Below are 25307 nucleotides of genomic sequence, written 5' to 3'. Positions count from 1 at the left end.
TGCTGTAACTGAAAGGTCACTAACCATTCTAATGAGTTCTTGTTGCCTGCTGCTGGTATCAGAAACTGGTGTCAGAAGCAATGTGCTGCTCCCTCATGTGTCAGACTCACTGACACTTCAGTGACTTTAGGTTGGGTGTTGAGCGTATCGCTAAGAACTGTAAGTTCTTGTTGCTAATACTTATGTGAGGAGAACCAGCCATCCAGACTAAACCTTTTCATCCTTATTTTAGTTGTACAGTTTGTTCACTCAGTAATTTACACATTAAGTCATTGTAACAAGTCTTAACTTGACAATGATAAGTGTCCTTGCAAAAAGGGACTTCTTGTTTTATGTTATACAGTATTATGATTTCTCATTTACAAGGGAGCAATGGCATACTTTAAAAATAAAGGTTGGCGAGGCACAATTGATGTTATATCTTGTGGGAGATCCAAACAGATTCAATAGGTGATAATCCTGTTACATTAAGGCAGTAGAGTCACTGTGAAGGCAGGCACACTTGTTCTATTTGAGATGAGATGTTAGATATGGGGAGCATTCAACCATTCCTCTCTGACATGAACAACAAGCCTGGGGAAATATAATCCTCAAATGTTATTCATTTGAAACTCGTCTTTCAAATAGTTTTACTCACTTAGGATAGTTTGATTAAGGCACAGTTCTCTTTGGGTATCGCAGGAAATTAACTTCCAAATTAAGCCTGAATGTTTTCCAAAATTCAGATGATGATCTTAAATCTAAGGATATGAAAGGTTCCAGGCCCATGTGTGTTATGTGCACTTACCAATGCAGACATTTTTTAATTCAGTACAACTTTTTATTAAATTCTTTCCTCGCTGGTATATTTCTGTCTGCTCTTGGTCTGGTCTTCTGTTGTTGAGGTATAATTACGTGAGCATTCATTGCCTCTGATACAAGTGGCGTTGTTCATGTGCATGTCTTGACAGTGAATGTCATTTGGTTACTCGACTGTAGAAGGCATCATAACCAACTCTGACATCTCCCACCCACGCAATTACCCCCCCCCCTACACACACACACACACACACACACATACACACACACATAACCACTAGAGAATATAATAGACTGACTGGGAAAAGTAATCTGGCTGTTTTTTCTTTTCTTTATCCCGAAAAGACTAGGGCAAATAATTATAAAATTCCTTCTGTTTAAGAATATTGATACAGTGCTGTTCAAATTAGTAAGGTGTTTCACAAGATTTACTGTAAAGTGAAATAACTTTGCTTTTTTGAAAGCAAATGTGGCAGCTACTTTGCACACAGCAATGCCCCATAAACAACCATGAAGTGAGTGACCAATTTTATTTGGGGGATTCTTTCCTAGAACATCAAATATTTCCATCGGATCTCTATCGTCCACCTGGACATGTAGACGGGACCTTGTTTTAACATCTCATCTGAAAGTCGGCACCTCCAACATTGCAGCCCATATACAATTCCTGCTTATCTCCTGACTAACCTTTTTTTTCACTGCAGGATAATGATGTCCGAATTATTCTTGGCCAGTTTGATGAACATATGGCAGCGAAGGTATTTTGCTGTGTAAGTATGAAGAGGTGATATTTGCATGAAATGGGACCCATTGTTCCAGGCGTCAAACTAGATTTATAACAAGAACAAGTAGGTCTAATTTAGGATTATTATTATTATGTTTATGTGGATATTGTAGAATTGGACAGAGTCCAGCATAAATTTACATGGATACAAGGGATAAATGGATTCAGCTACCAAGACAGGTTGGAGTTTTTCATTTTAGATTTGAGATAATTGAGAGGGCACTTGATAGAAGTGTTTAAGATTATCAAAGGATTCAATAAGGTGAACATTGAGAGGCGTCTCTACTTATTGGTGAGTCCAAGATGACAGGGAATAAATATAAGCTAGTACAACAACAACAACAAGATTACATTTGTATAGTGCCTTTCACGTCGGGAGGACATCCCAAGGCGCTGGACAATGTACAGCATTTCAGACCCGAGCTGGGGTCAGGGCGGGAGAAGAAAGGGGAGGGGAAGGGGGGTGGCCGATGACATGATCGAAGAGGAGGGTTTTGAGTCGGGACTTAAAGGAGGCTAAGGAGAGGTTGAGGCGGAGTGATTGTGGGATGGAATTCCAGAGGTTGGGGGCAGAGTGGCTGAAGGCTCTCCCGCCAATGGTGGGGCAGATGGGTCGGTCGGGGATGTGGAACAGGCCGGAGCCGGCTGAGCGGAGGCAGCGGGCGGGTTGGTAGGGGGTTAGGAGGTCGCAGAGGTAGGGTGGGGCGAGGCCATGGAGGGCTTTGTAGGTGAGGACCAGGATCTCGAACTGGATTTCCTGAAGGATAGGGAGCCAATGAAGTTGGGCAGGAATGTGGGAGATGGGGTCACGGAGTTTGGTGCGGGAGAGGACATGGGCTGCAGAGTTCTGGATTATCTGCAGCCTGTGGAGGGAGGAGTTGGGAAGGCCGACAAGCAGAGAGTTTGTATAGTCGAGCCTGGAGGTGATGAAGGTATGAACGAGGGTTTCAGCGGCCTGAGGGGTGAGGTAGTGGCGGAGTCGGGCGATGTTATGGAGGTGAGGGAAGGCAGAGCGGGTCATGGCTTGGATGTGGGGAAGAAAAGACATTTGAGGGTCGAACAAGAAACCTAGGTTCCTGACTGGCGGTGAGTTGGTGAGTTGAAGTGTGCAACCATGGAGGTTGATGCTGCCAGAGCCTGAGGTGCAGAGGCGCTGGCCCGAGCCAATCAGGAGGGCCTCAGTCTTGTTCACATTCAATTGTAGGAAATTTGCCCTCATCCAGAACTTGATGTCCGACAGACAGTCTGTCAGGACAGCAGTGGTCCTGGAGTTGAGGGTGGAGGCAGAAAGATAGAATTGGGTGTCACCCGCATACATATGGAAGTTGACCCCATGTTCTGTGGATGATGTCACCAAGGGGGAGCATGTAGATAGTTGTAGTAGATCTAATGGAATTTAAGAGGATGTTCTTAACACCGAGAGTGGTGAGAATGTGGAACTCACTGCCACTGTGGCTGAAGCAAAAAGCTTATTTATTTATTTAAAAAATTATTTAACAGAAAACTTGATACATACATGAGGGAGAAGCGTTTAGGAAAGGGGATAGAAGAGGTGGAAATTCATGTAATATAAATATATATCTAATAATAATAATCCTTGCATTTGATATAGTGCTTTTCATGTCTTCTAAGTGTCTCAAAGCGCTTCACAGAATATACTGTAAAATGAATTGACTGTATATTTTGTGGGCGAAACACGCCAGCCAATTGCGCACAGCAGTGTCCCACAAACAGCCATGGATTGAGTGACCAAATTAGTATTGTTTTTATTTCTTGAGGGATTATTATCAGGTGCGTGGAGTAAGGAACTTGCCCATGGTTTTACCACGCCGGGAATCAAACCTGAAAGACACCATTTTATGTAATTATATGTTAGCATGTTAACAGATTTATATTTTAGAAAATCATTTATAAGCTGGTTTTCTGCAATCTTTTTTCCGTACTGAAAACAAACATCTTCCCATTTGAGAATGAATTTAAGACCATTTTCCAAAATTTGTCACAATCTCAAATTTTAGACATTGGCCTTAAGCTGTTTTCAAACCCTGTAGTCAATTTGCACACTGCAATATCCACCAAGAATCATAATTATAATTATAATCCTTGCATTTGGTATAGCACCTTTCATGTCAGGAGGAAGTCTCAAAGCCCTTTACAGTATTAGTTGTGAAGTGAAGTGACTATGTTTGTAGGCAGACATAGCAGCCCAACTACTCACAGCCATGTTCAACAAACATCCATGAAATCCATGAATGATCAATTTTATTTGGGGCATTGCTAGCCAGGACACCGGGAACGTCAACCTGAACAGACAGACAAGTCTATCGTCTTATCTGAATGATGGTACCTCCAACAATGCAGCATACTCCGGCACTGTATTGGAGTGTCAATCTAGACAGTGATTTCTAAGTCTTGAGGTGGGACTTAAACCCTCAACTTTATAACATGGAGATGAGAGTGCTACCATTTGAGCCAGGCTAATTGGGAATATGTTCCAATTCTATATGTTGCAAAGTGTATTATTATGTTATTAATGTGCTAAAATGAATAACAATTAATGTATAATAAAACAAATGGAGCGAGCCTGTACAATACATTTGACTTTGATTGTGACCTCTGTGTTTGAGTTTGACACTGGAGAATCACACTAGCTGAGAGACTGTCTTACATCCTATCAGCCCAGCATGTTCACCCAAGGTAGCATTTAACACTGTGACACCCTGTATTTGGCAGATGTTACTGATCTTTGGTGATGGTAGGAGGCAAAGAGAATATATTAATTCTATTTTGTTCTGTCCAAATCGCTGAGTAATTACTACTTTTTTCCATAAGTAGGCAGAATTTGGGATCTTGGCATCAGTTACAAATGTTTTTTGCTTCTAATGTTACTTAGAATTACATAGAACATTACAGTACAGAAAATGGCCATCGGTTCATCTCGACCTTGCCAGTGTTATACTCTACATGAGCCTCCGCCCCTCCTAATCTCCTTTCCCATAATTATTAGTTATCGACTCCAGGTCTGCCGATATTCTATCAGCTTGTCTGGCAGACATCAGGGCCTGGATGAATGTAAACTTCCTGCAGCTGAATGTGGACAAGACGGAAGCCGTACTCCATGGCTCCCGTCATCTTCACTCCTACGGATCTGAACTCCTCAACCTCCCTGGGCTTTCCATCTGACTCCCCAAACCAGTGTGCATTTTCGGCATCTGGTTCGACCCCCAGTTGTCTTTCCTCCCCTACATCTGGTCCCTGACCATGACCGCCTTCCTCCACCTCCGCCACATTGCCCGCCTCCAACCGTATCTTACCCCAAATGCAGCTGAAACCCTCATGCATGCGTTTGTCACGTCCCGCTTGGATTCCTCCAAAGCACTCCTCACTGATCTCCCCAGCTCCACTATTCACAAGATCCAGCTCATTCAGAACTCTGCCACCCACATACTGACCTGGACCAAACTCCGTTACCACATCTCACCAGTTCTGGCCAGGCTCCACTGGCTTCCCATCACCAAACGGATCGACTTCAAGATTCTCACACTTGTTTTCAAATCCATTGACTCCCTGGTACCTCCCTACCTCTCCGACTTCCTCGCTCCCCAATCCACCACCCGGCGCCTCCACTCGACTGGCACCGGTCTCCCTTGCACCCTTTGCCCCACTATCGGAGGTTGAGCTTTCAGCCGCTACACCCCAAAACTCTGGAACGCTCTCCCTCAATCCCTCCGCCTTGCCCCCTCTCTCCCCTTTTTCCAAGTCCCGCCTAAAAACCTTCCTTCTCGACCGGGTTTGCAGCCACTTCCCCCCATCTCCCTGCTCGGAGTCAGGCGCCGCCACTATTAAGCACTCTGAGATGTTACTCTGCTTGGAGGATGCTATATAAGTGCAAATTGTTGTTGTTGTATTAGTCCTTTCTCTGTCATGTATGCATCAACTTTTCTTTTTAAAAAAATTGATATTTTCTGTTGATTGATTGAAAATTTTAATAATCTTAATCACGAATAATTCCACATAATGAGACTCTGAAATAAGTGGAAAATACACTGTTATCTTAACAGATTTTTGTGTTACACTTTAGTAACCTCCAGAGAGGTCACTGAGTACCAGACTGCTGGAAAGCTAAATGGTAATAATCTTTTTCTGAGTGTTCCTGTGACATATTATCCAGCATGGTGCTCAAAGCGCAGGTCTGCACCAATGCCGATCTGAGATAAATCAGTGGAAGATGTGCGGGAATGGCCCCAGAGGCAGAGGAATTAACCAATAGACTCTGTATCACTTCTACTTTTGCTTGACACAGTGAAAGGGATTTTACATCTTCGATCCGGTCAAATTTGTCAGTGTGGTGAAGGTTTCAAATGATGAAGAAGGTGACACAAATTAAGAATAAGCAAGTTAGGATAAAGAAAGGAGGTCAGGGAGAACATTTTATTCACACAAAGGGTAATCGGTTTGTGGGACGAGTATCTGGGAAGCAGCGAGTAGAAGCAGGGAGTAGAAATGAAATTAAGAAGCAACTGGTCGATGTGTTGCTGGAAAGAGAAAGAATGGCAGGGCGCTGGGGACCAGGCTGGTGTTCGGTTCAGCTGAAAACTTTATACAGTACATATCAAAATTCTGTCGTGGAGCATCCCTCTTTTTTGCAGGAGGGCGGTTGTGTTCACCAAGTGAATGTTTGTAACAACATAGGGGATGAGATTTTCTCTGCTATACATTTGAGTGATCATCTGGAAAATTAAACATTTTCCCAATTCACAGAAAGTTGGAAGATTGTGTACTTTCAGGTCATGCTTGGCTGTACCCTGACAATTGTTGTGCCACAAAAGACTGCTTGAGTTTCGCTAGTTTTCTATCCACTGCTTCTACCCTGTTATTGTCATGGTGTGTGAGGAGAGGGAGAGCTGAGACAACTTGGGAGAAAAAAGAAGGTGGACCAAACTGATTGAAGGAAATGTGCATATGAGTATCAGTGGAACTAATCTGAGTTTGTGTGTGTGAGTGAGTTTATGTGGGGTGGGTGGGGGTCACAAATAAAAAGGAGCTGAAACGAAAGCGAGCATGTTACTGGGGAGGTGAATATGACATTGTGTTTGGAGGTGGTGGGGGCAGTAACCAAGCATTGCTTTTGATCCTCTGTATATTGTGAGCAGTTATCCTGATTCTTTCACTCTTCTGTTGTGGAACACACTAATCAGAGGGAGCTCTTGGTTAGTGGAATTGTGAGTTCAACTCATGGTAAAGTCATGCTCATGGTAACCATCAGCTGAATGCACAGTCCAGCTTCATAGATGTCAGGATTAAGAATGGCACTGGGAGGGACAGAGGAGTCAAATACTGAAACATGAACTTGGTGCACAAAACTATTGACTTGCTCTTTTCTGTTTCAATAGGCCTATAATCTGAATGTGTATGGAATTAAATACCAGTGGATCATCCCTGGCTGGTATCAGCTCAACTGGTGGAAACTGACCACTTCCAATAACTGCACGGTGAAACACCTCCTGACTGCCATGGAGGGATATGTAGCTGTGGATTTTGAGCCGCTCAGTACTAAAAACATCAGGACAATATCTGGGCTGGTGAGTACAAATCCTTTCTCTTAAGTTTCCAATTTAAAAATAAAAATTGTGGCCTCCTTTAAAGCTTGACTTTCTCAGTATCTTACGAGGTCCTTTCCCCCTTTCTCCACGGTGCCAGGCACTATTGTCTGGATTGAGAAGGGTGAGCTTCTGACTACCCGACTGCTCTACCAAAACTGGAGAATGGAAAGTGAGTTCTGATGAAGGGTCGTGGACCCGAAATGTTGACTCACTTTCCTTTCTCGATAGACGCTGCCTGACCTGCTGAGGATTCCCAGCGACTTCTGTTTTCGTTTCAGATTTCCAGCATCTGCAGTATTTTGCGTTTTGTTAAAATAATTCTGATCTGTTTAGCTTTCACTCTTTGTTTGACAAGTAAACAAATTCCAAGAAATGGGCAAAGACATTTCTGATTGTGTCCAAACTAGGGGTGAACATTTCATACAGTCAGCAGACAGTGTGCCAGCTGCTATTGATGGTAACCATCAATTTAAAATTGGTGCAATCCATCTGCAGCACGTTTCAGGCAATGAATCCTTGAATTCTGTAATAAAGCAAAGTGGGGTGAGGATTTGCGATGTGATAATTATCATCTGGGCAGAAAATGCAGCTAAAACCTGCCCTCAAAGACAAGTTTGGGAATGAATTCCCTTTGACATTGAGGGCATGATTTTGCACAGAGCCACACAAGATATGATATCAGTGGCTTTAGCCAAGTGAGGAGTGTGAGCACAGGAGCAGTGTTTTAGCACAGCTTCACCAGACACCAGCTTCATTTTAAGAGATAATACTGTACTTTCAAATATGCCAAGGCAGTAAGACAAGTCACAGATTGTTAGTTGTGAAGGACAAGTTAACACACACACACACAAAGTATTTATTTGTTCAAAAGTTGGAGAAAGACCTTTTCATCAAAGCTCCCCTTGTGATCTTGTCAGGCACGGGAAGGATAATAGGAGAAGAAATCTACCACTAAATCACAATGGTAGTTATACTGCCTCTATTCAGTCTAAAATTGGAAATGTGTTCATTAAAACTGACAATTGTTATTTTATCATGCAGGAGCTTAGGTCAGGGTGGTCCAATTGGCAGTTCCGCGGGCCGATTGCATCCGTGCCCCCTCCCTCCACTTCATCTGGCCCACCCGCTCCCTCCACAACCTGGAAATGTTATGTAATGTTTCTGGAAGGGAAATACAAAAATATTGCTTATGCAACCGATGGAGGTTTCTCAAATAGGGCATCTGGCCCTCAGCAGCCGAAAAGTTGGACCACCCTGGCTTAGGTTAACAAGATTACATTAAAACTCTGGTTGCTGGACCAATGGGGAGGGCACCCAGGCCAGCAAGCCGGAATTTCCTGCTAAATGTAATTACATTGCCAGCATTAACGTTTACTGGCTTTTTCAGCACAGGCTTTATTCAGTGCCGAAAAATGCTGGTAAATGCCGGTACTGGCATTGTAATTGTTGGAATCCTGGGAGCAGAAAATTGCGAATAAGCTACCTTCTGTTTGTGGGATTCAAACTGAGTCAACGTCGATATCCTTGGACACCGAATACCAGCAAGCACAATGAGGCAGGGGCTTGCAATAGCGGTGGGAGTTTACACTCATGCAGGTCTGCAGATGTTTTTTAAAAATTCTGTTCAGGACCTGGTCCAGCTAGGTACAAAAATTCCAGATACCGCAATTCTGATAAAACAGGGCATTACTGTACATATGTCAGCATTATAAAGTTCTCACCATCTCCCCCTTTGCAGACACCTCAAGAGTATGAACGAGAGTACAATAAGATGAGGGGCAGTGCTGAATACAGCAAATTTCATGGTTTTGCATATGATGGAATCTGGGTGATCGCCACAACATTACAGAGAGCCATGGATAGCTTGAGGCGGCACAGTCATCCACGGATAATCCGGAACTTTAACTATGTCAATGCGGACCTTGGCCAAATCTTTCTGGATTCCATGAACGAAACCAACTTCTTTGGTGTCACTGTGAGTATTGTCACTGTTTACTCTTCTTACTTTGTCAATGCAGGACAGCTTGTGGCTTTTTGGAAATGTATGCAATAATAATGTTGCATCATTGCAATAGTGCAAGCTTTGCTTATGAGTCGCCGATTGTGGATGGTGTTTATCAGCAGAAGTTCCCTGTCAAGCACCATAGTCGTTTCTGCCAATGTCAATTTAGGAAAAATGTCTTTATCTGAGAAAGAGATGAATAACTATTCCGCTGTGATAATGGTGGTGTATTGTTATGCAGTTGAACCATAGGTAATACTCTATTAGGCTGAAAGCCTCACAAAACAAGAGTGCATTGGACGTAATTAACGACTGCAACAGGTTGCCAGGAAGGGGGGTGAAGGTCAGGTCACTGGGCTCTTTGAAAAAGCGGCTTGATGCTGTGATGGGAGGATGGTAGGGCTGATGTTCTGGAGAGATGAGATCTTTTGATCTTATGAGTTCACAAGCTTACCAAATAGGGACTCTGGAGGAATTTGTTTTTATATTTAAAACTGGCCATTTATTTTTCTAATTTTTTCCTCCTCTGCCTTGTCTCCTGAGCTCACTATCCAAAAAATCCAACAAATTGAAAACCCCACCTCCCATTTACTCACCCGCTCTAAACTCTGTACCCCCATCATACCTGTCCTTGCCATTGGTCCCCTATCACAGAATGGATCGACTTCAAGATCCTCACACTTGTATACAAATCCCTTCATGCCCTGACATCTCCTTATCCTTCCAACCTGCTTACTCCCCAACCCACAATTCGTTACTGGCTCCGGTCTCTTGCTTGTCCCTCATGCCCTCCAAATCACCATCAGTGGGCGTGCTTTCATCCACTATGCCCATCAATCCTTCATTTCAGTGTTAATTCAGATTCCTGTTGAAAAAGGAACAATTTCCAAATTGAGTCTGAACTTAGGAATTGTCCTCATGATCTTACGTATGAAGATAAAATGCTCTTCCAGGCTAAGACTAATTGGAACTCCAGGCTTCTGGGATTGTGTCAGAAAATTCAAGAAGGAATTAGTTAACTACAGTATTTGCAATGATATCAGTCTTGCTGTAAAAAAAAATCCTACTTTTGCATTAGCCATTAGGTCTTTTGCAGTCCTGTATGTTGTCAGATTTTAAGCACTGAAACCTGACATCACCTGATGATTTCATGAGTGTCAAGATCCCTGCTTTTTGGCCTGTCTCCAGCTCTAATATCAATTAACGTCTTTTCTTCTGATATCTTCCCAATGTTTCATATTATGAGCTTACTGTTTGATCCCAGTCTTTCAATATATTTTCTGAATTATTCCCAAATTCATATTTGAAACATTGATTGATTTCTTCACCTTGTCCTTGACTGACAGATGAATTTAGTAGGCTAAGAGCAGTTTAACAATTTATCACTCAATAATTTCTCAAGGGAGGTAGCACAACTGTGGCTCAGTGCAGTGTAGTGATTTCCCTATGTTTAGATCCTCAGGTTCCTGCACACCAGGCTATCGGTGAAGCCACAGTGTAACTTGCAGGTACATCTTTACATTACAGATAGACATCATTATCTGCTGCTACAGCAAGAGGAAATATCCTGAAAAAATTCATGAAGCAGAAGATACAGATGCTGTAGATAAAAAAGGCATGAATACCCTTAAAGATCCTCTTGTAGATGCACTTTAAGTGCTGTGAGACTTGATAAAAGATTACCAGTCGGTTTCTTGTTGCTGTCAAACCTGCAAGGAGAAACATTCCAAGTTATTCTTCAATCACTATGGGAAATAAACCTCCCTGCCATGGTGGATTGATTGTTAGTTTCAGTCCATCTGCAAATAGCATTTTGCTTTACATAAAGAATGATCTTGTACTGAGATGTTGCGTCGAACACCAATGTTTCTATTACAAAGCACCTTGATTTAGTTAGTTTTGTTTTTTAAAAAATGTGTTTTAAATGAATTGAAAATAGAAAAAAAGACTGAATAACAAGAACAATCTACATTCATATACAGCCTTTCAGGTCATCTTTTAAAAACATTATTTTCAGTTTTTAAAGAAGTTACACAAAGCTGGCTTTAAAATTAAGAAGGTATTTAAAAAATTACCAAATTCAGTACTCTCTGAAATGCTAAGTAAATAGATTAAATCTAGACCCAGGTTGAACAACCTTGGGACTTCCTCCCAATGTGAAAGGCTCTATATAAATTTGTATTGAATTGTACTTGAGGATACACGAGGATGGTATAATGGCGGTCACTGATAATGCCAGACTACATAATTCAAGTCGCAAATAAAGTATGTAAATCCATATCATGAATCTGATAAATGTGGTTCAACTCCTTGTTACAATATGTAGTCCATTTGTCTAAGTTCTGGGTTGATTTTCAATGTTTCTCCAAAAACATCAGGTCAAATCAGTGCTATGGCTGATTCAGTTTCAGTGAATGAATACAAATAATTATCTTGCATTGTAATCGGTTGGTGAACTTCTCCCCATTTACACTGAATGTTAAAGGAGTTTGACATGTCTAGTCTGCAATTGATTCATGTGTTTTTTGTTGGATTTAGAAGAACATAATTTGTTGTGTGGAACAAATGGTCGAGAATCCTCTATTATCATAGAGGTTGGGTGGCTGAGTGGGTGGCTGACAGGTCTTTGATTGACTAACAAAATTAATGTTTCTTGATTGAATATTTCTTGATTTATGGCATAAATCTACAGTACTTTGTTATTTCTGCGATTATTTTGTTGGCCAACCAAAAAGGTTGGTTTTACCTCCCTCGAGTGATCATTGCCAGGTCAACACACACACATATTACTGCTGGTATATGCCAAGCATGTTATGCCCTGATGCAATAACAATAGACCTGAGCTTTCAATCAGCATGGGCACAATATATGTAGCTTCAAAGAAGTAACTGACCAGCATCATAAAGCTCCAGCAAAGCACTGCACATTGCAAATTTTATTACTGAGATTACAGCAACGTTTCAGTTGTTATTGCTGTTCCTTCTTTTGGTCACCGTGGATTTAGCTCCATGAGATAGAAAGAGAAAAGACAACTTTGTGCATTTTGCATTTAGAACAAAGATTAGAACAAACATTTAGCCAGAAATTTCACCTACCCTTGAACTGTAAGACTATTTTGTCTTGAAAGACAACGTTTTGTAGAATTATGGAAAACTCAATCTCAATTTGAAAACCAATTATTTTAAGAACCGCAGAAAACTGGCTTCCAATTTATCACAGAATTTAAGAGTAGTTCATAATTCTGCAGAATTTAAAACAAAATGGTCTAGCAGGCTGAGAAGATGAAATCTCAGGCTTTCTCGACCCTACATTGAATGTACAGCACGGAAACAAGCCACTCGGCCCAGCCAGTCCATGCTAGTGTTTATACTCCACATAAGTTTTCACCCATTTCTACCTCCCTTCTATACCCTTCTATTAAGAAACTATTTATATATATATAAACTTAATATATATATATATAAACTTAATAACTATAAACTTCTATTAAGAAACTAGACCCTCACGTGAAGGTCTAGTTTCTTCTTGAATACATCTAAACTATCTGATTCAACCACTGTTTTAAGCAGCGAGTTTCACAATCTCATTATTGTGAAATAATTACTTCTGAATTATCTTTTAGTCCCCTAGAGGCTATCATAAATCTGTTTCCCCTGGGTACAGACTCCCCAAATAGTGGATATAGTCTATTTATTCTAACCTTGTCAAACCCTTTTCAAATTTTAAAAGATTTATAAAATATTTTAAAAGAATTACAAAGATTTTGTTCTATGTTATTAATTAAGGAAAAGTAGAAGATATGGAGTATTTAGTGCTATGCCCATCAAATCATTATAATCTATCAGTGACTGTGTTAGTTCCCTGTGATCAACAGTACTTTTACCTCTTGGTAAACTTCCAGTGATTACTTTACAATCATTAATCCATCAATTGCATTGCGCACATTGACTATAATCATCTCTGCTGGCAGCTGCTGTCATCTGAATCCCTCGACCAACATTACTTCCCGGAATCCATTCTCTACACAATGTCTATAAAATACTCCAGTAACAAACCACTGGGTTCTCAGTAAACCTGCAGTCATGACAGAAAACTGGTTAATCCTTTGGTCTGAAAGTTCACACATGTTAAAGGCAAAGCACTGTCAGCATTAACATCAATCTGGCCCATGAGCTTCATTGTATATATCATACAACAACAACAACAAAATTACATTTATAGAACGCCTTTCATGTCGGGAGGACATCCCAAAGCGCTGGACAGTCAGGGGTCAGGACCCGAGCATGGGGGAGGAGTGGGATAGGGGTGAGAGAAGGCAGAGAGGTGGGAGGGAGACCAAAGGCACGATTGAAGAGAAGGGTCTTGAGAGGAAAGAGAGAAGCTGGGAGGTATCGGCTCTCTCAAGGACCTTGGACAGGAAAGGGAAGTTTGAGATGGGCTGGTAGCTGGATAGCTGTGATGGGTTAAGGGAAGGTTTCTTCAAGATGGGGGTGGGGGTGATAGTAGGTGATTATAAAGGCACACTAGACTCCCTGGAGTATTTTGAGGACTATAATCACTCCAGAAAATGCTTTTTGTATTTGTAAAACGGTTAATTTTCTTCATAAATGTTTGTTCTACCAGAGTGACAGATATGATTGTACCATTAACGCCATATCTGCTGTATACGCCATCATCCTAGATTATTCCATTTATGACATCAGCCGTACTTATGGCTTCTCCGAGTGAGATTAACAAGTGTTCGCTGATCAAAACTGAGTTACTATGGCCCCATGTCCATTAAGAACTGAGTTCAGTCTGCACAGACTTCTTCACCTGGGACCCTCATGACTAACACTGAGAGAGGACTTTCATCCCGTCGCTCTGGACCAATTCTGAACCAAGGTCCCAACCACACATATGGAACACTCAGTAGTTTGGCGTCCTGGTCTCAACTACCCTTCCTGACAATCCACTTCAGCTGTTAATTACTACATTAAACCAAGGTTCTGTCTTCCTATTCAGATGGACATTAAGGATACCATGACAATACTCCAAAAAGAGGGGAAATTCTCCTGGTATCCTGGCTTACAATTCCCCAGGTAAAATTGGTCATTTACCTCATGGCTGCCTTGGGACAATGTTGTGCACCAATTGGCTGTGGTGTTGATGTACAAATATACAGTCACTACACTATACAGTGAATTCTCTGAAACGCTTTGAGACATTACAATGTAATAAGGCACTATATCAAATGCAAGAATTACATTTAGATCTTTGACGCTTCTCCAGCACCGCCCTGCATACATCCTGATAATTTGGGATTCAGTTCAGTTGATGGAAAATGCTCAAATGCTTTGGGTGACTTAAAATGAAATGGCAGCAAAATACTTCTTCATACTGGTTGATAGAAGGCAATGCTGTACAGCATGTGTGAATTATAGCATTACACTTATTGCATTTGCTGGTGTACCCTATTTGCACTCATTTTCTGTTCTATCTGGTGCCTCTTTTTGCCATTATTTGTACCTGATTCATTACCATCAGCATATCCTTTGTCTTATCAAGTGCATTATTCATTTCCAGATGATGGGTATGTTTTGTGGAGGGATTATAAATATTCAGAATTTGAACTGTTTGATCGCTATAACAGCTGGTGCCTTTTTGATACTGCAATTAGCATTTGGTTAATGGATTTGCTGTCATTGTCCAGCCCTGCCTGTCATTTACGTTATCCATGACAAGTAAACCAGACTCCAGATTTAGGGACTTTTCTGCAAATGTGAAAATGGTTTACAATTTGGATACAAGCTCTCATACTGAGGCAATTGTCCAGTCGCAGAAGTTGCAGAAACCAGAATTTTCACTTTAAACAGAAATTAAATCAATTCTGACCTAATCAATTAAACAATCATATTAAATCAGTCAGATTATTTTGAATGACATCCAGATTTACAGTCATTAAACGTCAGTGATCAGACTTCTAAGCTTATGTTTTGGTTTCCTCAGCAATCGTTGAACCTAAAATGCTGTTTTCACTGCAACCGTTATCTTATTCACTTGATGGAATGCTTGCGGTTTTCTATAAATGTAAGACCCACCAACCAGATGTCACTACATGGTACATTTGACAAAAGTTTCTTGAAAAATTGTTAATAATTAGCAGGAAAGAAAAAAGATAGTTTAGGGACAACGAAAGAAACAAATTGGTACCATTTTACAAAATCACAGTTTGGTACTGAAGGGAATCCTAACATCTTTTTTTGGGGGTGGGGGGGGAAGGGTGAAAAATCAACACTTCATATTATCTTGTCATCTTTTGACATTAGTCAGATTGCAACAGATTCAATAATACAATTGATCGATGCAGCTGTGAGATAACAGTGGATGGTGTTTACAATGGGGCCCAATTTGTGGATTGGGTTAACAATCCATGTTTAAAATGTGCAAGGTGGGTTAACTTGTGAAAAGGCATATCTGTTTAGAAACATTACTAGTAATAATTAATAACTAATGAAAAGAATGCCAGGTGATCTGCTGAGACATACTTCATGCCTCCTGTATTCATTTGCAGAAGTTTACAAAATAATAATAATCCTCACATATGATATAACACTTTCCATGTCAGGAGGACATCTCAAAGTGCTTCACAGGATTCATTGTAAAGTGCAGTGACTGTATATTTTGTAGGTGAACACAGCAACCAATTTGGTGCACAGTAGGGTCCCACAACAATGAAGTGAATGATGGATTTTTATCTGAGGGATTCTAAAAAATAATAATCCTTACATATGGTACAGCACCTTTCACATCAGGAGGACATCTCACACACTTCATAGGATTTACTGTAGGGTGGAGTGACTGTGTACCTTGTGGGCAAGTACAGCAGCCAATTGCACAAAGTAATGTCCCACAAATAGTCGTGGATTGACTGACCAATTTTAGTTGGGGGATTGCTGGCCAGTACACCAGGAGAAACTCCCTCTCGTTTCTGAATAGTGCCATGGGATCCTTAACGTTCACCTGAACAAGCAGGTGAGACATTGGTTTCACGTTTCATTCACAGCACAGCACCTCCAACATTGCAACGTACCTTCAGCGTTGCAATGGAGTGTCATCCTAGACTCGAGGAGTTCCAAGTATTGACTGGGTTTGAACTCACAACCTTTTGACTCAAAGGCAAGATTGCTATCAACCGATCCAGACTGACACCTGGACTGTTAACCTTCCAATATCTAATTTGATCAATTGAACTAGTAGATTTTTAAGCACCGTAAGGCCTCTAACCTGGAGTCACAGTTCCTAGTTCTACTCAGCATCCTATAGTTTTAGTTGGCTTTTCTTTCATTTCCCACGTACATTTTTATTTGTTTTAAAATGCACATATTTCACATCAAGCTCTTTTTAATTTGCGTGAGAAAAGTGCTGTAAGACTTTCTAAATAAATGACTCAAATTCAAACTTGGCATATCACTGTAATTTACAAGCCAGCTGGCAGTCATTAAGATCCAGTGATTCAGGGTTTGCTGTTCCACAGGCAGCATGCGTAAATTAGACTGTCTTAAGTGCTTCATTCTGCTGGCAGTTGTATTTCAATTAGTTCCATCCCAGTTTGTCTATGTTGAATTGCACCTTGCAGGTCACTCGGTTTCCTGAGCTGTAAATAAGAACAAAAGCACAAACGAATCTACTTGTTTATATATTTTCTTTGCTTTATTATTAAATTCAAAACTTGCCTTTAATTTCCAGACTTATTCTTTCAGGATAGTCTGCATCATAAATTTTCAGTTGCCTCGCTTATCTCTGTTGAATGTCCTCAGAGGCAAGAGTGCTACCAACTCTTGGTCTCGGTCACTACTAATTTCACCTACACCTGGGTTTTCTCCTTCAAGCTGATTCAATGGCACGCAATGTCCCATGTGCATACAAACTATCAAGCTCAGATCATCCCGAGTTGACAATAATACACCAGAAATTGTTCTTCATTCTCCTTTCCACAACATAAGTACCGAAATATATCAACAATCTCACCAGCTCCTTTTCTATTAAAAAATACTTTTAATTCCAAAATTGAAAGAACATTTTACATTTTGCTTTACAAATGGGTACTTTTCTTCAGAGTACAGGAAACACGGATAGATTTCTCCCGTTGTCATGACCAATCCCTCAAATAAAATTGGTCATTCACTTCATGGACATTTCTGTGCACAAATTAGCTGCTGTGTTTGCCCACAAAAAGCTAATCACTACATTTTACAGCAAATCCTGTGAATCGTTTTGAGACATCTTGAGTATGTGATAAGCAGGTATATCAAATGCAAAGGTTATTATGAAAAGTTTATTCATGCAGAGGTGTGGAAAAACTTGGCCATTGTCTTTGGCTACCTTAACTTTCATTGTGTTCACACCTGAGCTTGAACACCAATGTTCTCTCAACCATTTTCGAGATGTCACAGAGCTCCTGCTGTTAACTGCTGGATATTTTTTATATACATTGTGGCTCAAGCGCTTTCAATTTAAAAAAATGATACAAGCTGTGATATAAATTCTTGGAATGTAGTTGTTCCCTTGTTTGTAAATGTTCTGCCTGGTGGGATGTTCTTGGAACAGGAACATCAAGGTAGAATATACAATGATAATGAATATGAAACTTGGCAGGGTCTTTAACATACTATCAAAAAGAGATTCATTCATTCGGCTCTCTTTCAGCTATAGCATTATTTGCCTCACTGGCTTCTCAGATTTCAAGTGGAACCTTTACATATCTTCCATTAATTTACGCCTGCACCAAAATCTCAATTTCCTTTTTTCCCAAACATTTATTTCCCCTCATCAGATCTTAACCTTCTATAAAGCCCAGGTTCATCTATAAACTGCTTTCTGTTTGTGGGGCATTGCCATGCGCAAATTGATTGAACATTCGCCTTCAAAACACACAGCCACTCTTTTTAATGATATATTAAAGACCCTGAGAAGTTTCATAGTCATTATCATTGTAAATTTTATCTTGATTTTCCTATTCCAATAGCATTTCACAAAGCGCTTCTCAGTAACTCCTGTGAAGCACTTTGAGACATCCACAACAATGTGATAGGATGGTATATCAAATCAAGGATTATTATTATATTATTATAAAGTACTTCCATAACTGTGAAGATTCCTCCAGGACTTTCCTTCACTCCTTCTTGGCTGCTAATTTGGCTATTAACTTTAATGTTATCACATTAAGAAACTCAGCTCTGCTGATTGACAGGCACTGCTGACCCATTATTGACAGAGGTGCACAAATGAGAGTAAAACATGCTTATTGTTTGGAGGAATTTCCTCAGTGCCCAAATAATCTGTGTTTATTTCTCTGAAAGTCTCCAAGGCAATGTCCAAACTGCTGCACAGTATTCTAGAGGTGGTCTTCCCATTGCACTGATGGTTAGACTTCTCTCCCTCTGGCCCTCCACCCACAGTGATCCTGATGCAGCCACCAAGCTGCTGAATGACCGTCTCTCCACAACCTTCAATTCCCTGGCTCCCCTGAAATCCAGTGTTGTTTCCACCTGCTCCCCCGCGACAACAGTCATCTCCGCTCACTCAAAACACAAACCCGGATGCTCGAGTGCAGATAGCAGAAATCTGGCCTCACAATTCACCACCAGCTGTGGCTCAATCACCTCTGCACCCACTGCCACTCCCTTTCACAGGCAAAATTGACTTTTACTCCAGAGTCATCCTGGAAGCAAACAACAATCCAAAGCCACTGATTTCCACTGTCCATCACCTCCTCCATGCACTCCCTCAAGCCCCCTCTATCCTCACATCAAATGGCAAGTGTGAAGAGCTCCTAGACTTCTTCTCCTCAAAAATTGAAAACCTCCACTTGGCTGCATCGCGCTCCTACCCCATGTTCCCTTCCAAGTCCCCTTACCATCCACACCACCATCTCCCTCCGCTACTGCTCCTGCCACTCCCCCTTCCTTATATTCCTTTGCCCCCATTTCTCCTTCCTCCCTCTCAACCACAATCACCACCTGCTGCCTCGACACCCTCCCCACCCAGCTGCTGTCACTCAACTCCCCTTCCTCTCTCTTCTGCTGGCCGACACGATCAACCAGTCTCTCTCCTCGGGCTCTGTTCCACTCACCCTGAAAAATGCTGCTATCACACCCCTCCTCAAAAAAACCACCCTCGATCCCTCTAATCTCTCACATTACCGTCCCATTTCCAACACCCTTCCTTGCTAAAGTGCTGGAACGCATTGTTGCAGGTCAACTTCGGTCACACCTCTCCCTCCACTCCCTCCTCGAGCCCCTGCAGTCTAGTTTTCGCCCTGCCCACAGCACAGTGACAGTGCTTGTCAAAGTCACAAACTATGTCCTCTCTATCTGTGACCAGGGCTCCCTCTGCCTCCTCGACCTCCTGGATCTCTCTGTTGTGTTCGACACTGTCGACCACGCCATTAGTGGGACCACATTCGCATTGTTTGAGTTCTACTTAACCAACTGCCTCCACTTCATCTCAGCAAATGGTTTCTCCTCCCGCCCCCGCCTGGTCACCTGCAGAATACCCCAGGGTTCCATCCTTAGCCCTCTTCTTTTCCTTATTTATATGCTCCCTCTGGGCAGTGTCATCCGCAGACACGGGGTAAACTTCCACATGTATGCGGATGACACACACATCTACTTTGCATCCTCCAGTACCAACTCCAGGTCCACTGATGTTCTATCAGCTTGTCTGGCAGACATCAGGGTCTAGAAGAGTGGAAGCTTCCTGCAGCTGAATGTGGACAAGATGGAAGCCATACTCCTTGGCTCTCGTCAATGTCTTCATTTCTGCGGCTCTGAACTTGTCAACTTCCCTTGGCTCTCCCTCAGACTCACCAAACCAGTGCGCAATCTAGGTTCGACCCCCAGCTGACCTTCCTCCCCCACATCTGGTTCCTGACCAAGACCGCCTTCTTCCACCTCCGCCACATTGCCTGCCTCCGACCATACCTTATTCCAAATGCAGCTGAAATCCTCGTGCATGTGTTTGTCACCTCCCGCCTGGATTACTCTAACGCACTTCTTGCTGGTCTCCCCAGCTCCATTATTCAAAAGATCCAGCTTATTCAGAACTCTGCTGCCCACATACTGACCCGGACCAAACTCCGTACCCACATCTCACTAGTTCTGGCCAGGCTCCACTGACTACCGGACTTTGACATCCTCACGCTCGTGTTCAAATCCCTTCACTCCCTGGCACCTCCCTACCTCTCCGACCTCCTCACTCTCCAATCTACCATCTGGTGCCTTCACTCGACTGGCAACGGCCTCCTGCTCGTCCCTCGCACCCTCCGCACCACCATCGGAGGTCGCGCTCTGAGCCACTTTGCCCCAAAACTCTAGAACACTCTCCCTCAATCCCTCTGCCTTGCCCCCTCTCTCCCCTTTTTCAAGTCTCGCCTGAAAACCGTCCTCTTCAGCCGTACTTATGGTCACCTCCCCTCCCCATTGGCTTGGAGTCAGGCTCCACCACTATTAAGCGCTCTGAGACACTACCCTGCGTGGAGGGCACTATATAAGTGCAAGTTGTTGTTGTTGGTTTGGAATTACTGGTTTCAATTTATAATTAAATGCAATTGAGATATATATCCTGCATTTAACTACTATAATAAGTATGGTTTAGTTCTTATTAATTTTCAATGGATGATCAATAATGACACACAAACCATTTTCCTTTTCCTAATGGGCATCCGTTTATCGTGTACATCAAAGTTGTAAATGAATGTTCCACACACAGTTATGCTTTGGAGTGTCTAAGCAATGGCTCGGAGTTGCAAATAGGAACTCATTCTAACGACCAGAAGGACATCCGGTTTACCCAACAGGAGCCTGCAGGAGATCAATTCCAAGCCGGTTTGCCATGAATCCAACATTAGGTACTTTCAGTTGCAGGAAATCTTCATTTGCATGACTCGAATCCTGTTAAGAAATGCCAGAAATTAGACCCCATTATTTTGAAGTTATGCAAAAGCAAATACAATAATAATAATAATAATCCTTGCATTTGATATAGGGCTTTTCATGTCTTCTAGCTGTCTCAAAGCGCTTTACAGAATATACTTAAAAGTGATTTCACTGTATATTTTGTGGGTGAAACACGGCAGCCAATTCCGCACAGCAATGTCCCACAAACAGTCGTGGATTGAAGTGACCAATTTATTATTATTTTTTTTCTTGAGGCATTATTATCAGGTGTGTGGAGTAAGGAAACTTGCCCAAGGTTTTGCCATGCCGGGAATCAACCCCAGGTCTCTCGCTTGCGAGGCGAGTGCTCTAACCACTGAGCTACATGACTCCTGTGTACAGTATATGCAGTTTAATCATTACATTCCATGTTTGCTTTAGCTCTATTTGTTCTGACGAATGTACAGTGATGTTTGAGATTAATATTTCTAAGTTTTTTTGGGGGGATGTGTCCATGTGACATTTAAGTGAAACAAGCAGGAGGCTATGTCTCTTTGCCTAACACAAATCCTAACATTACTTCGGCAAATGGGCTTCAATCCTTACACATCTGCAATTGCAATGTGTTGCCTTTTGCTGCAATTTTGCTGGTTTGGAGAGGTCTTGTGGTAAACTTGTGCAAAGCATTGAGTGATGATGACTGGGCTGAAAGGATTAACAAGTGACCTGATAAGAGATCTTCAAGATTAGAAAGTGGTATGATAAGATAAATAGTGATAGATTATTTCTATTGGTCAGTGAGTCAGTAACAAGAGGGCACAAAGTTTAGATAATCACACTAAAATGAAAGGCAAGGTTTAAAAAAGTTACACAGAGTTGGAATGTGGAATGTTCTGACAGAAATTATAGTTCAGCAACTCTTTTAAAAATAATTAGATGCTTGAAAAAGGAATATCAAATAGTTTGGGGAGAGCAGAAGATAAGGGAGATGCAAATATAAGGGTATGGGAAGGAGTAAGGACTGGGTAGAGACTTGTGAAGTATAAACATCAGCACGTACAGGTTGGGCTGAATGACCTCTTTCTGTCCTGTATGGTCTATGTAAATCTCTGTGCGAGTAGGATGAGATCAGGTGGTTCATGTGGAGAAAATCTCTAGCACAGACTTGATGGGATTAGTGGCGTGATGATCTGAGCAGGACAAATAGTGCCACACGCACTTCATGTTTGGAAAAGTGGGACATCATGGTTCTTGCTGCCTGTCATTTTATAAGATTCTGTCTCCAGAGGGTTCTACCAAATTGGTGGAAGAATTAATAGAACTGCATCAAGAGGCAGTTTGGCTTAACTTTTGGGGGGATTCCTGTTGCAACATATTATTAATTATTAATATTATATTACTAAATATAAATATTATGTATTAATATCATCCCATTTACCTTTAAAAATCTCACTGCATCCCTGAAAAGGTGTGGATTTGCAGAAATTAGTGCAAATCTTCCCACTTGGTCTGCATATAATCCAGTTCCATTTGCACAATTCACTCCCTGTGTTTACCATGTCATTGATAATTTCTCTGTTACATGAGTGTTTGGTATCAATCAACGGGATTATTTGTGTTATATTGTGTCACCATCTTCAACATTATTTGTTCAAATCTATTTTGTCTTGAGCTTTGCTCCTGACTCAGCAGCAGTGCTGAAACTGGGTTTTGCACCATGTTCAGCTGTCAATCAGAACTGCTTTCTGTTTTGCTGCACAGAAGCTTTACTGTGAATCCAACACTTTGGAGTCATTTGTACAATGGTAACAGTTCTGAAGAGTGTTATTCATAGTCTCTTATTTGTACTAAAACAACGACAACTTTATATAGTGCCCTTCATACAGGGTAGCATCTCAGTAAATCCATATTTATTTTTTCCTTATAAGTTAAAGGAAATTCTTTACAAAGGAAATTCTCCACAAAAAAGTTCTTTTCTAACCAAAGTGATGTGCATTTTACCACCGATGTACTGCATAATTCATATTTCCATGAAGAGAGTTCTGAATTTTTTAACGCTGGCATGCCTCAATGGCTTCTGCTGTGATTCCCATTTGAATATATTTCATGAATTGGAGTGTAGAAACAGAATAATGAAATTTGCAGTAGGTGTGGGTTCAAGCTCACCTTGGGTCTCAGAGCTCACAGTCAAATCTGATACTCCAGTGTGCTGTTGAGTGAACACTGATTTTTTGGAGTTGGTGTCCTTCAGATTAGATGTTGAACGTTCTGATGTCCCGTCTAGCTGTTCAGATGGCCATTAAGGATCTTGTGGCATGATTCAGAAAGAGAAGGGAGTTTCTTCCAGTGTCCTGACCAACAATTCTCCAAATAAATCACTTCATAGTTGTTTGTAGGATATTGTTGTACACCAATTCACCGCCACATGTATCTACGAGTCACTACACTTTACAGAAATGTTGGTGCAAGAATTAAATGCAAGATTTATCAGTATTTGTATTAATATTTATACTGAGAGCTCTTATTTTGGTGAAAACTATTGTAAAACGTTTACAAAATACAAATGCGAAGAATTGATTACATTTATAATTAAACTAGTCTAAATCTGAGTACTGAGCAGTGTTGGTTTAGGGTTTGTGCAGGATACTTTGAGGTTCATATATTGATGGTTCTATTCTCTAGCATTGAATAAGTTGGAAGTTTTTGACTAAGCAAAAATAATGTATTACAATAATAATAAATAATAATCCTTGCATTTGGTTTAGCACCTCATTATGTCGGAAAGACAGTTCAAAGCACTTCACAGGATTTACTGTAAAGTGGAATGACTGTGTATTTGTAGGCAAAGGCGGAAGCACAATTGCGCACAGCAATGTCTCACAAACAGCTGTGGAATGAGTAATCAATTTATTAGTGGGATTGTTGGCCAGGATACCGGGAGAGAGAAACTCCCTTCTCTTTACAAATAGTGCTTTAATGCCCACCTGAATAGGCAGACTGAACCTCCAAAAGACTGCACTGAAGTCAGCTTAGACTAGGTGAGCTCAATCCCATCGTGAGACCTTAGAAAACCAATCTGGAGCTAGACTTTCTTGGAAAGTCTAGACTTGGCATTGTGGGATCTGTGCAACTAAGTTGGTTTGACTTTTTGTCATTGGCTCAGAAGGTTGAGAGTTCAACTCCCCCAAAATAAAATGTCCCCCATGCCAACCATTCACCACAAATATTGATAATTCACTTCATGGCTGTTTGTGGGACCTGCTATATGTAAAATGGCTGCTGCGTTTGCCTGCAATCAAACAGTCAATGCAGTTCCAGTGAGCAGTCTAGACGTACATATTATAGTGAGCAGTCTGGAGTTAAATACCACAAAGAACAGTTTAGAAAAAGTACTGCAGTCTGGAGCTGTATATAGCAGCATGTTTTAAAGTGTACAGTGAAGGGTGATTGGAGAAGAATAATTTTTTTTCACTTCTGTGTAACTTGTAATTTGATTTTTGCAGTGTGAATCTTTGAAAACCATTGCTAATGCAAGCTGAAGCTCAATTCTTCTCCTCGCTTTCCACCAGTGGAATTGCAGGAGAGATTGATGCTTCCACTGATTGTTTTCTTGCCTATCTCATGTGTTCTGAGCTGAAATTTTAACTGAATATGATCCAGTGGAAACAGAAACTTGTTTACTACATCAGGCAAAGCCTTTGACTTGTGTCACCACGCACAGCATTTGCACTGAGATACAGGAACCAATTACAGTAACAACCACTGAACAAACAAATCTCTGGAGAAACTGACACATGAAATTATGGTTTGAACTTTCATAAAGAGTCCCAGTTATACTGTTAGAATGTCAACAGCATCAGTTTTCAAGACCCATTTTCTCACGTGACACCGTAGTTCCAAAGCGTATAAAACCTATAAATGTGAATTATTGCTATTAATGTCTATAAAACCAGTACGTGGTTGTGATGTCAACAAATCTTTCTTCCAAAGTTTGGAATATGGCTATTTTTATATAGAAATTTACTGTGTTCATTTACTATATTTTGTGTTTTTCTTCCCTGTGGCATATGCCTCCCTGTTCCTCATCCCCAGCCGCCTCTTGCTATGATGCAGGTCCACAGTCACTGGTTGACATCTGTTATGCTGCCCGAGAGGCCATTGTTACTATGTGAGCCTTGACAATAAGTGCCATTTAACTGTGA

The 25307-nt window shown here is 41.3% G+C and overlaps 1 protein-coding gene across 1 annotated transcript in view; it reads left to right on the top strand.

Annotated features, from left to right (window-relative positions):
• Nucleotides 1-25307, top strand: part of gabbr2 (gamma-aminobutyric acid (GABA) B receptor, 2) — a 473571-nt gene that overhangs the window by 301978 nt on the left and 146286 nt on the right. Inside the window, exons 5-7 of the mRNA XM_007905328.2 lie at nt 1503-1568; nt 6976-7164; nt 8924-9160. Of these exons, the coding sequence (XP_007903519.1) occupies nt 1503-1568; nt 6976-7164; nt 8924-9160 (492 nt within the window). The remainder of the gene's footprint in view (nt 1-1502; nt 1569-6975; nt 7165-8923; nt 9161-25307) is intronic.

The sequence above is a fragment of the Callorhinchus milii genome, unplaced genomic scaffold (genome assembly GCF_018977255.1).
Source record: "Callorhinchus milii isolate IMCB2004 unplaced genomic scaffold, IMCB_Cmil_1.0 Scaffold2, whole genome shotgun sequence".
Classification (NCBI taxonomy): Eukaryota; Metazoa; Chordata; class Chondrichthyes; order Chimaeriformes; family Callorhinchidae; genus Callorhinchus; species Callorhinchus milii.
The sequence above is the reverse complement of the archived record's forward strand: the minus strand, read 5'-3'. Positions and strand labels throughout refer to the sequence as shown.